Source organism: Eleutherodactylus coqui, chromosome 13 (genome assembly GCF_035609145.1).
Source record: "Eleutherodactylus coqui strain aEleCoq1 chromosome 13, aEleCoq1.hap1, whole genome shotgun sequence".
Taxonomy (NCBI): Eukaryota; Metazoa; Chordata; class Amphibia; order Anura; family Eleutherodactylidae; genus Eleutherodactylus; species Eleutherodactylus coqui.
Genome location: NC_089849.1, coordinates 124,763,759 through 124,775,874, shown reverse-complemented (window position 1 = coordinate 124,775,874; position 12,116 = coordinate 124,763,759). Strand labels below are relative to the sequence as shown.

The window sequence follows — 12,116 nt, the reverse complement described above, 5'->3', positions numbered from 1 at the left end:
TCCTGATATGGATGTCTTAACCTCCCCCCTCTGTATTATGACCCCCTTCAGGGCCCGCACCGAGTGATGATATAAAGTCACGACCCTCCGAGTCATTTAAACAATCCATCGTTTAGGTACTCCAGTATCCCAACTGACTGGGAGAAGCCCCAAGATCTCCGCAGTGCAGGACCTCAAGTGGATCAGATTTTTGGGATGCAAGATTGCCAACAAGCTTAAGAAACTGCTCCGTTTTGGGGAATCCATGTTTGCAGATGAATATCCCTTAAAAAGGAATACTAGATGTTGAAAACACATAAAAAACAACAATTCCTCCCTTAATCTCTGACTTTTCTAGGAATCGATCTGGCTTCATAATGCAATAAAAACTGTGAAATAAATGTATCCTCTCCGTCATCTCACAACCCTCAGATCCCGCTTGTCCCTTACTGTAAGGCCACCGGCTGCAGCGAGAGTGCTGCCCCTGGCTGTTGCAGGAGACCAGAGGCATGAAGCCTTGTACCACAGGAGCGTTCATTAAAGGGGGTTCAGACACTAGAGAGAAAAATCAATTCTTACTCATTCCTCCCCAAGCAGCATAATTACCGCATCTTCTCCCGTCTGCTACAGTCCCCGGGTCGCCTGACCTCCAATCGGTCGATTCTTCTTCTTCGGGTGACGAAGCATCCATTGCCAGCGTTCTCCTTCGTGCAGGTCAGTGTACCCGGTCCGTAGTGATGTAGTGTTCACAGCCTAGCAGGGAGTGCCGAATCCCGTGCCGTGCTCTCTCTCTGCAATAGTATATGAACTCTTACAGAGACAGTGCTCATGTGCAGGCTCTGCAATAGATCGGCATTCCTTGCTAGGCAGCGAATGCTACGTCACTGGTGACATAACCTACACTGACCTGCAGGAAGAAGAATGGACGCATATCAAGAGGAGGATCCGGCCAGCTGGAGGTGAGGTGACCCAGGGAACTAGAGAAGATTGGCGAGGAAGAGACGCTGTAAGAAGGCGGTCTGGGGAGGAATAGGCAAGTATTGAATTTTATTTTTTTATGACAAAACCCCTTTAAGGCCGATAAGCATGGCCAACAATAGAAAGACACTTACCATTCATTGCTCATTTGGCAGCATGAGAACTTGACAATAATCGTCCTATATACTAAACAGACAGTTGTTGTATCTGAGTGAGCGCCTGTCTGCTGTGGACGGAGGCGGACAAAAGAGATCTCCGGCGCTCCCCTCCATCCAGTGAGTGATTATCACTGCTGTGTGAAAGCACACGAGCGATGATCTGGACGACTGGCGGGCACTTCAGTACTAGACGGCCGTCCCGTGTAAGAGGGCCCTGATAAAAGTCGTATGCTAAACTGTTATTCTTCATTAAACACATCCCACCTCGTGCCAATGGCTGTTCTTTCTTCTGTGGTGCTGAATATACAGACAGATTGGGTCTCCCAAGAGAAGAACGGGAACACACAGGATCGCTACGACCACCAGAACCATCTGAACAATTTGCTGCAAAAATAAAGAAAAGTTTGAGGATCCATAGATATCATTTCCAGAAGGAACATCTTATTAATGCTGCCCAGCCTCATCACTCTGTCTTAATACATTAAACAACCACACAGAAGTGAGACGTAACAATTAGAGATGAGCGAGCACCAAAATGCTTGGGTGCTCGTTACTCGGGACGAAAATTTCATGATGCTCGAGGGTTCGTTTCGAGTAACGAACCCCATTGAAGTCAATGGGCGACCCGAGCATTTTTGTATATCGCCGATGCTCTCTAAGGTTTCCATTTGTGAAAATCTGGGCAATTCAAGAAAGTGATGGGAACGACACAGCAACGGATAGGGCAGGCGAGGGGCTACATGTTGGGCTGCATCTCAAGTTCCCAGGTCCCACTATTAAGCCACAATAGCGGCAAGAGTGCCCCCCCCCCAACAACTTTTACTTCTGAAAAGCCCTCATTAGCATGGCATACCTTAGCTAAGCACCACACTACCTCCAACAAAGCACAATCACTGCCTGCATGACACTCCACTGCCACTTCTCCTGGGTTACATGCTGCCCACCCCCCCCCCCCCCCCCCGCACGACGCAGTGTCCACAGCGCACACCAAAGTGTCCCTGCCCAGCCTTCAGCTGCCCTCATGCCACACCACCCTCATGTCTATTTATAAGTGCGTCTGCCATGAGGAGGAACCGCAGGCACACACTGCAGAGGGTTGGCACGGCTAGGCAGCGACCCTCTTTAAAAGGGGCGGGGCGATAGCCCACAATGCTGTACAGAAGCAATGAGAAATATAATCCTGTGCCACCGCCATCAGGAGCTGCACACGTGGGCATAGCAATGGGGAACCTATGTGCCACACACTATTCATTCTGTCAAGGTGTCTGCATGCCCCAGTCAGACCGCGGTTTTTTATAAAAATAGTCACAGGCAGGTACAACTCCGCAATGGGAATTCCGTGTGCACCCACAGCATGGGTGGCTCCCTGGAACCCACCGGCTGTACATAAATGTATCCCATTGCAGTGCCCTGGACAGCAGAGCTAACGTCAGATTAAATGCAGGTGGGCTTCGGCCCACACTGCATGCCCCAACCTGACCGGGCTTTTTAATACATAGACACTGGCAGGTACAACTCCCTATTGTGAAGTCCCTGTGGACCGACAGCATGGGTGGGTGCCAGGAAGCCACCGGCGGCACATAAACATATCCCATAGCATTGCCCATCACAGCTGAGGTAATGTCATGTTTAATGCAGGTGGGCTTCGGCCCACACTGCATGCCCCAGTCAGACTGGGGTTCTTTAGAAGTGGACACATGTAGCTACAACTCCGTGTGGACCGACAGCATGGGTGGCTCCCTGGAACCCACCGGCGGTACATAAATACATCATATTGCATTGCCCAACACAGCTGAAGTAACGTCAGCTTTAATGCAGGTGGGCAAAAAATTAATTGGATTACACTGTAGGCGAGGGCCCCAAAAAATTGGTGTACCAACAGTACTAATGTACATCAGAAAAATTGCCCATGCCCAACCAAGAGGGCAGGTGAAACCCATTAATCGCTTTGGTTAATGTGGCTTAATTGGTAACTAGGCCTGGAGGCAGCCCAGTTAAAATAAAAATTGGTTCAGGTGAAAGTTTCAACGCTTTAATGAGAATTGAAACGTATAAACATTGTTTAGAAAAATTATATGACTGAGCCTTGTGGCCCTAAGAAAAATTGCCCGTTCGGCGTGATTACGTCAGGTTTCAGGAGGAGGAGCAGGAGGAGGAGGAGGAATATTATACACAGATTGATGAAGCTAAAAGGTCCCCGTTTTGGATGGTGATAGAGAACAATGCTTCCATCCGCGGGTGCAGCCTACGTATTGTTTAGGTATCGCTGCTGTCCGCTGGTGAAGAAGAGAAGTCTGGGGAAATCCAGGCTTTGTTCATCTTGATGAGTGTAAGCTTGTCGGCACTGTTGGTTGACAGGCGGGTACGCTTATCTGTGATGATTCCCCCAGCCACACTAAACACCCTCTCTGACAAGACGCTAGCCGCAGGACAAGCAAGCACCTCCAGGGCATACAGCGCGAGTTCAGGCCACGTGTCCAGCTTCGACACCCAGTAGTTGTAGGGGGCAGAGGCGTCACGGAGGACGGTCGTGCGATCGGCTACGTACTCCCTCACCATCCTTTTACAGTGCTCCCACCAACTCACCCTTGACTGGGGAGCTGTGACACAGTCTTGCTGGGGAGCCATAAAGCTGTCAAAGGCCTTAGAGAGTGTTCCCCTGCCTGTGCTGTACATGCTGCCTGATCTCTGCGCCTCCCCTGCTACCTGGCCCTCGGAACTGCGCCTTCTGGCACTAGCGCTGTCGGATGGGAAGTTTACCATCAGTTTGTCCACCAGGGCCCTGTGGTATAGCATCATTCTCGAACCCAGTAATCCGTAGTGGCCAGAATGCGTGTAACGCGAGGGTCACGAGAAAGGCATCCTAACATGAAGTCAGCCATGTGTGCCAGGGTACCTGTACGCAACACATGGCTGTCCTCACTAGGAAGATCACTTTCAGGATCCTCCTCCTCCTCCTCCTCCGGCCATACACGCTGAAAGGATGACAGGCAAGCAGCATGGGTACCCTCAGCAGTGGGCCAAGCTGCCTCTTCCCCCTCCTCCTCATGCTCCTCATCCTCCTCCTCCTCAATGCGCTGAGATATAGACATGAGGGTGCTCTGACTATCCAGCGACATACTGTCTTCCCCCGCCTCCGTTTCCGAGTGCAAAGCATCTGCCTTTATGCTTTGCAGGGAACTTCTCAAGAGGCATAGCAGAGGAATGGTGACGCTAATGATTGCAGCATCGCCGCTCACCATCTGGGTAGACTCCTCAAAGTTTCCAAGGACCTGGCAGATGTCTGCCAACCAGGCCCACTCTTCTGTAAATAATTGAGGAAGCTGACTCCCACTGCGCCGCCCATGTTGGAGTTGGTATTCCACTATAGCTCTACGCTGCTCATAGAGTCTGGCCAACATGTGGAGCGTAGAGTTCCACTGTGTGGGCACGTCGCACAGCAGTCGGTGCACTGGCAGATTAAACCGATGTTGCAGGGTCCGCAGGGTGGCAGCGTCCGTCTTGGAGTTGCGGAAATGTGCGCTGACCCGGCGCACCTTTCCAAGCAGGTATGACAAGTGTGGCTAGCTTTTCAGAAAGCGCTGAACCACCAAATTAAAGACGTGGGCCAGGCATGGCACGTGCGTGAGGCTGCCGAGCTGCAGAGCCACCACCAGGTTACGGCCGTTGTCACACAGGACCATGCCCGGTTGGAGGCTCAGAGGCGAAAGCCTGCTGACGCTTGCCCACCGCTGTGCTGCCACACCGCGCGACAGCGACTGCTGGCGACGTGCTGCTGCTGCTGACACATCTTGATTGCGAGACAGAGGTTGCATTGGAGGAGGAGGAGGAGGGTGGTTTAGTGGAGGAAGCATACACCGCCGCAGATACCAGCACCGAGCTGGGGCCCGCAATTCTGGGGGTGGGTAGGACGTGAGCGGTCCCAGGCTCTGACTCTGTCCCAGGCTCCAATAAATTCACCCAATGCGCCGTCAGGGAGATATAGTGGCCCTGCCCGCCTGTGCTTGTCCACGTGTCTGTTGTTAAGTGGACCTTGGCAGTAACCGCGTTGGTGAGGGCGCGTACAATGTTGCAGGAGACGTGGTCGTGCAGGGCTGGGACGGCACATCGGGAAAAGTAGTGGCAACTGGGAACCGAGTAGCGCGGGGCCGCCGCCGCCGCCATCATGCTTTTGAAAGCCTCCGTTTCCACAAGCCTATACGGCAGCATCTCCAGGCTGATCAATTTGGCAATGTGCACGTTTAATGCTTGAGCGTGCGGGTGCGTGGCGGCATACTTGCGCTCAAACAGTGGCGCTAGCGACGTCTGGACGCTGCGCTGAGAGACATTGCTGGATGGGGCCGAGGACAGCGGAGGTGAGGGTGTGGGTGCAGGCCAGGAGACGGTACTGCCTGTGTCCTCAGAGGGGGGTTGGATCTCAGTGGCAGGTTGGGGCACAGGGGGAGAGGCAGTGGTGCAAACCGGAGGCGGTGAACGGCCTTCGTCCCACCTTGTGGGGTGCTTGGCCATCATATGCCTGCGCATGCTGCTGGTGGTGGTGGCTCCCCAGCTGATCTTGGCGCGACAAAGGTTGCACACCACTGTTCGTCGGTCGTCAGGCGTCTCTGTGAAAAACTGCCACACCGTAGAGCACCTTGACCTCTGCAGGGTGGCATGGCGCGAGGGGGCACTTTGGGAAACAGTTGGTGGATTATTCGGTCTGGCCCTGCCTCTACCCCTGGCCAACGCACTGGCTCGGCCTGTGCCCACACCCTGACTTGGGCCTCCGCGTCCTCGCCCGCGTCCACATCCTCTAGGCCTACCGCTACCCCTCAGCATGCTGTATTACCAGTAGTGCAGAAACAGAACGCTGTAATTAAATGTGCCACTTATTGGCCTGTGGTTGGAGGCTGCCTTCGCTTACGGAACGCACAGCAGAGCCAGGAAATAATTTTGCGCAAGCCTGCTGTAACACTTAGCTGGCTGCGTATGAATTAGGACAACTACCCCCAGCACAGACCCAGTACACTGAGGACGGTCACAGGCAGCCCAAATAGATTTTTTTTCCCAAATGTTTTTGGAAAGGCCCACTGCCTATATACACTGTATATGTCTTCTCTCTCTGCGTCACCACTACTGGCCCTGGAGTATGTAAAATAACTGCACACTGTTGTACTGTGGACTGGAATACAGCGGTGATTTAACAGCCAACACAGAGCCAGGAAATAATTTTGCGCAAGCCTCCTGTAACACTTAGCTGGCTGCGTATGAATTAGGACAACTACCCCCAGCACAGACCCAGTACACTGAGGACAGTCGTTGGGGTTCTTGAAGCCTAAAATAACTCCTAACGCTCTCCCTATAGCAGCTCCGGCACCAGCAGCACTGTCCCTGATCTCTGTCAGAACGCATCTGTGGCGAGCCGCGGGAGGGGCCGATTTATATACTCGGGTGACACCTGATCTCGCCAGCCACTTACTGCAGGGGGGTGGTATAGGGCTTGAACGTCGCAGGGGGAAGTTGTAATGCCTTCCCTGTCTTTCTATTGGCCAGAAAAGCACGCTAACGTCTCAGAGATGAAAGTGAAAGTAACTCGAACATCGCGTGGTGCTCGTTTCAAATAACGAGCATCTTGAACACGCTAATACTCGAACGAGTATCAAGCTCGGACGAGTACGTTCGCTCATCTCTAGTAACAATACAAACGCAGTAGTGTATAATTCTATGTGCCGCCCTCTACACCCCAGCGGGACCCTACGATGAGGAATATTCCATGCAGCCCGCTTTCTGGAAGAGCTGGGAAATACTGGAATCAGGTCACAGCTTCCCATTTCACTAGATTAACTAATCCAAAATCCCATCATTCATGGCAGCCGGTCTTCAGTGTCCTACAATTAGGCCGCAGTTCTCAGCTTGCCACACACAGATAGTGCTGGACGCGGCTCTGCCTGGCGGACGGTCAGTGGGTGCAAATCAGGAATACAGGCATAGTAAAATGACACTCATCTCCGATCAGTGGTGCCCGTGGCCTTGTATGTAGTCTCCAGTTACAGGAACTCCATTGTATGTAGAAAATATCGTACCCAGAGGCCCCCATAACATGAGGGACCATTATGAGAGGTAGTCAGTGGTTTACACTCACCTGTCCTTGGTAGAGGTCCTTGTTAGTGTCATTCTTTGTGAACAGAAACATGTTGATGAAGTGAATGAGGAGACTCGGTGCGGTCTGGACTTGTCTCACATCAACCGCAAACCATTTGTAGAAAATCATGAAGATTAAATATCCAAAGAGGGAGAGGAGAAAAAGGAGCTCGGGGATGGAAACCACGAGGATGCGATACTTCTGATTGAAGTGACTGCAAGAGACCAAACAAAACAAAAACATAGCAGATCTTCAAGTAATCTCATCAGTGATCCAACACCAGCGTACAATTCTATGGATATACGAGACTCCATCATCAATCGAGACCCCACAAAAGACACAGAATTAGGAGGAGGCACACAAATCAGCCCTTCTCAAAGGAAGGAGATGCCTAGCTGATGTGCTTGGTGGTGCAGTTCTGTAAACCTCGTGTGATCGCAGGAGGACGGGATCTACTGAGCGGTCCCCCCCACCAGCTGTCATTATCCAGCTGGAGGCCGGCACCACAAATGAAGCATCAATAAGCCGCTTTTAGACGGAACGATTATCGTTCAAACAAGCAAAATACAGCGATAATCATTCAGTGTAAACGCAGCCAACGATGAACAATAATTGTTTGCTTCACGCTTGTCGTTAATCTCCTGCAGGCATACAAACCATCCGGTGCTCCTTCACTTTTCGTTTGGTTTAAGCAGCGCTCGTTCAGTCCGTCATCATATATAGCGAATATAAAAGAACTGAAGATTCGGAAGGATTTCTCATTTGGACGAACCAACGATGTAACCGACGGTATAAACCGGCTGCACCGGTGAACAGTGCGGTCATTCCTTGTTCATACGATATATCATCTAAAAGGGCCCGGAGTTATGGATTCAGTGGTCCAAGATGGTGGAATACAGTCAAGTCATAAAATAGCAGTGACAGGCAAACGATCACATTGTAATGGTGCTTACATGTAGTTAAAGATGCTTAGACAGACTCCAAAGGCCATGTGGCAGACCCCCAAAATGATAGACATTTTCATTTTAAAGGAATTTAGGAATGTGAGGCGGTTTGAGGCCAGGCTCCAGATCTGAAAGGAGGAAAACATGTTACTTACATCTGGAAGATTCTTATAAGAGAATTTAGGTCACCCATTGCTCAGTCCAAAATACCGTAATGTTATTGCATAGAGGAGGGTTTCCCACCTGCAGCCCTCGGGACCCCCAACAGGTCATGTTCTCAGGATTTCCTCAGTATTGCACAGGTGATGTAATTACTGTCAGTCCTCAGACATTGCCACAGCTATTCTTACTTTAGGATATCCTGAAAACATGACCTGTTGGGGGTCCCTAAGGACGAGTTGAGAAACACTGATTTAGAGTATCTCTCTCTGAAAAGTATCAATCAGGTTGTATAGTAAAATTCTATATGTTAGAGGGTTTGTCCAAAACCACTTGGATCTCCAACCAACTACTCTGGCTGAGGGACTTGCTCTGTCACAAAAGCACTATACATGGATTTCAATGGATGAAGTCCTCCAAAACAGAGCGCTACGGCCCTTACCTTTCTTAATCAGTACAGCATGCTCTAAACAAGGCATCTTACAAGGGCTCTAAACCAGTCGATATTTATAGTACTGAAAAGTAGAATATAACATACCAGCTTATAAAGCAGCGGTAACTACTGCTCACAGCAAGTTGGTCCAAAATAGGTTTAAGTTCAATAGAATCTGAAGGTCAAAATTTCAAGTATGGCACGTGACTACTGAGACCAGTGATTGGCTGCGGTCTCCAGTACCTGTACAGAACATCACTGCGGCTGGTGTGTAAGCAAAGATCAACAGGAAACCACAGAAGCATTAACAGTAGTGTCACTTGTCTAGATCAGCTGGGAGATAAAAATCGGTCCAAATCGAATTGGGCAAGTCTGAACCAATTTTTGGCGTAAATCATGGGAAAAAATAGAGTTTCCCTTAATGCCAATCAGCTGCCAGTGTACCTTGATGAGGTCACCAATTGTGTTCTCCATCTTGCATATGGGCAGCAGTTTTATTGGACACCCGTATCACATGACCTAGCCGTATGTAGGCACAGTGTAACTAGCGGCCATTATACAGTTGAGCGCAGGACAGAGAAGCTGCATCACGTTTATATGCCTATATACCATGTGGTCTGATGTTAGGGACAGATATTCTGCAGAGGATATATTTCTGCTGGTGTAAAAGCTTGTATACTGGGGTTATGTTGGAGGGAGCAGAGAAAGAAGCTGCACCATGTTTATATGATTATATACACTCCATAGGTTTTCCTGCAGCTTAGTGGATGTTAGAGCCGCTCTGTCAGATCCCTCGTACTAACTCCTCCGACGCGTCAGACAGCAGTGAGTGGGTGGGAAAAGCAGGAATCCTGGCAGCGTTTAAACAGCGTTACATATTAATATGGAATCAACTAAAAGTGTATATTCCCGAGCTCAGCATGTCCTCTCCAAGCTCCCCTCGGGTGAGGACCACAGTGACCAACAGATTAAAGACGGTACAAGAGATGATCTCACCGGGTCAATGCCGAAGGGGTAGACTGCGGTGAAGACGTCGGTAATGTTGGGATCCAGCGGAGCAGGCGTGGATGTAGACAAGAACTCACGTCTACAATATAGAGAAATATAGTTATAACAAACAGCACCGGCACTTGGGAACGTACAGAAAAACCCTCCACTTACGTCCAGTTCTTGTCTCTTGCCATTGCTTCAACATTCCAGCCTGAAGGGAAAATCACTGTTGCTCGGCTGAAGCACTCATTGTACACAAAGCCCGTGTAGACAGATAACAGTCCCATTAACAGGACCAGGTAACGACCACCGAAGCACATGGAAAAAATCTGCAAACATCAAGAAGGGACGAGTCAGACACATGCTTTACAATGCTGCATCCACCTCCCAAGTCGCCTCCACTTACCTCATTCTCAGAGTTCTTAAGTTTTGGGTTCTCCTCACCAAGAACCAACCAAAGGGCGAATAGGGACATGAGAAGTCCATGGCCGATGTCTCCAAACATCACCGCAAAGAGGAAAGGGAATGTTATAATGGTGTAAAGGGCTGAAATAATAAAGAAGAACCTTCAATTATCCAGCAGTCAGAAGCACAAGTGGAGATGAACGAGACCTTCCTTCTGACTGGATCCCGGACTCCATGTCTACAGAGTGCGTGACATATCATCAGTACAGTTGTATCCATGTATAAAACATTCTAAGGCTGCAGTCACACGGGGTGTATATTCCACAGGAATCTCGCGGAATGACCACAGCGGGTCCACACAGAAATACTGCGAGATTTCCGCAGCAGAAATGCTGCTTCAAAACCCGTGCCGTCCGGCGTGGGTTTTGAAGCGGCTTCGCCACCTGTATTCTGCTGCGGCCATCTCTCCCCATAGAGGAGAGAGGCCTCCGGAGAAACGGCAAAACAACAGACATGCCGCGGCTCTGAATTCCGTGCAGCAGCTCTACTTCTGTGCGATTTGGCCGCAACGGCTTCTCCGCAGTGTGTGGGCGAGATTTTTGCAAATCTCATCCACTTTGCTGGTTAGTCTCAGGCTTAAGATTGCTGGCGGAATTTCCATGCGGAAGGTCCGTGGCAGTTCTGCCCCGTGTGAACCAAGCCTAAAGCCCCCAGATAATCAATGGCGTCCACTCACCGGGGTTGACTTCCTGATAACTGGCTACACCATATGAATCCACAATTCCTTGAAAACCAGAAGTGAACTTGTTTGTGCGAATTAAGGTGGGAGGGCTAACAGAACATGGAATCCGGTGACAAAACGATTCTCCACCCCCACCGCTGTGCGCCTAGAAATACATGCCTTATATCATCAACTTATACTTAGAACAACCCTCCGATCCTGGAGAAACAAAGATGGCCGCTCAGCTTGTCCGACTACCTGATGCACGCTGTATATACATCAGTGGTCTGAGACTCAACACCTGCTCCGATTAACCAGCACTGACCGGTCGGAGCAGCATGTAGGGTCTGATCCATACTATCCACAGTGTGCGGCAGCCAGTCAGATCCGGTTTGCCCATCTTTGTTTGGCCAGATGACTTCAAGCAAGCAACATAAGCCAAATACAATGGGTGAAAGTGCTGCATCAAATACTGCAATCAGACCAATATATTTGTCCCAGCAAACCCTTCCTCGAGAGGTAAGTCGTAGGTCCAACTATCGATCAGCTGCTGCCGGTGACTACTGCAGGGAAAGGTAGCATTACAATGCATAGGCCACAATGTAACAGCCTCCTGAGCGGCTGTCTGGCATCTCACCTCCACAGTGAATCTTAAAATAATAGGTGAATATAGACAAAAGTTGTTGTAATGGGATAACTTCTTAACCTTTTAACGTCACAAGAACAACTAAGCTAGTAGGAGACGGCGCTGAGAAATGCCTTCCCATATAACAGGGTATTAATAAATGTCTGCATTATATTTTATTCTCAATCTTCCTGTGCCCCCATGATCAGTCTGTCCCCCAGCACTGGTGTAAAACTCTCCTACCTCCACTTATGCTGCCGACCCCGGGTGCTGTGTAAGGAGAAGCTATTCTGTGTTGCAGTCGGCTTCTCTCTTCCACAGCGCCCATTTCCTGCTGGACCCAATGCACTGCCATGGTCTCAGCCCAGCGGGTGTACATTACTGTATGTCACAACCCGATGCGCTGAGACGCCAACAGTGCATCATGTTCGGCGCAGAGCTTGCGCTGTGAAGGGGAGGAGCCATCTGCAGCACAGAACGGCTTCCACTTACACAGCGCCGAAGGACGGCAGGAGCAGCGGAGCCTTGAGAGTAATAAAACCAGCCAGGGGGAAAAGCTGAATCTGTTATATGGGAACAGTCAGAGGCGGATTGGGAGCTTAA

The 12,116-nt window shown here is 50.1% G+C and overlaps 1 protein-coding gene across 2 annotated transcripts in view; it reads right to left on the bottom strand.

The window, feature by feature from the left end:
• Positions 1–12,116, bottom strand: part of TCIRG1 (T cell immune regulator 1, ATPase H+ transporting V0 subunit a3) — a 37,222-nt gene that overhangs the window by 6,808 nt on the left and 18,298 nt on the right. For both annotated transcript variants that reach the window (XM_066586979.1, XM_066586980.1), the window contains 7 exons: positions 10,904–11,054; positions 10,169–10,308; positions 9,934–10,091; positions 9,769–9,859; positions 8,190–8,308; positions 7,237–7,450; positions 1,380–1,499 (listed from right to left, as the gene is read on the bottom strand). In XM_066586979.1, the coding sequence (XP_066443076.1) occupies positions 1,380–1,499; positions 7,237–7,450; positions 8,190–8,308; positions 9,769–9,859; positions 9,934–10,091; positions 10,169–10,308; positions 10,904–11,054 (993 nt within the window). The remainder of the gene's footprint in view (positions 1–1,379; positions 1,500–7,236; positions 7,451–8,189; positions 8,309–9,768; positions 9,860–9,933; positions 10,092–10,168; positions 10,309–10,903; positions 11,055–12,116) is intronic.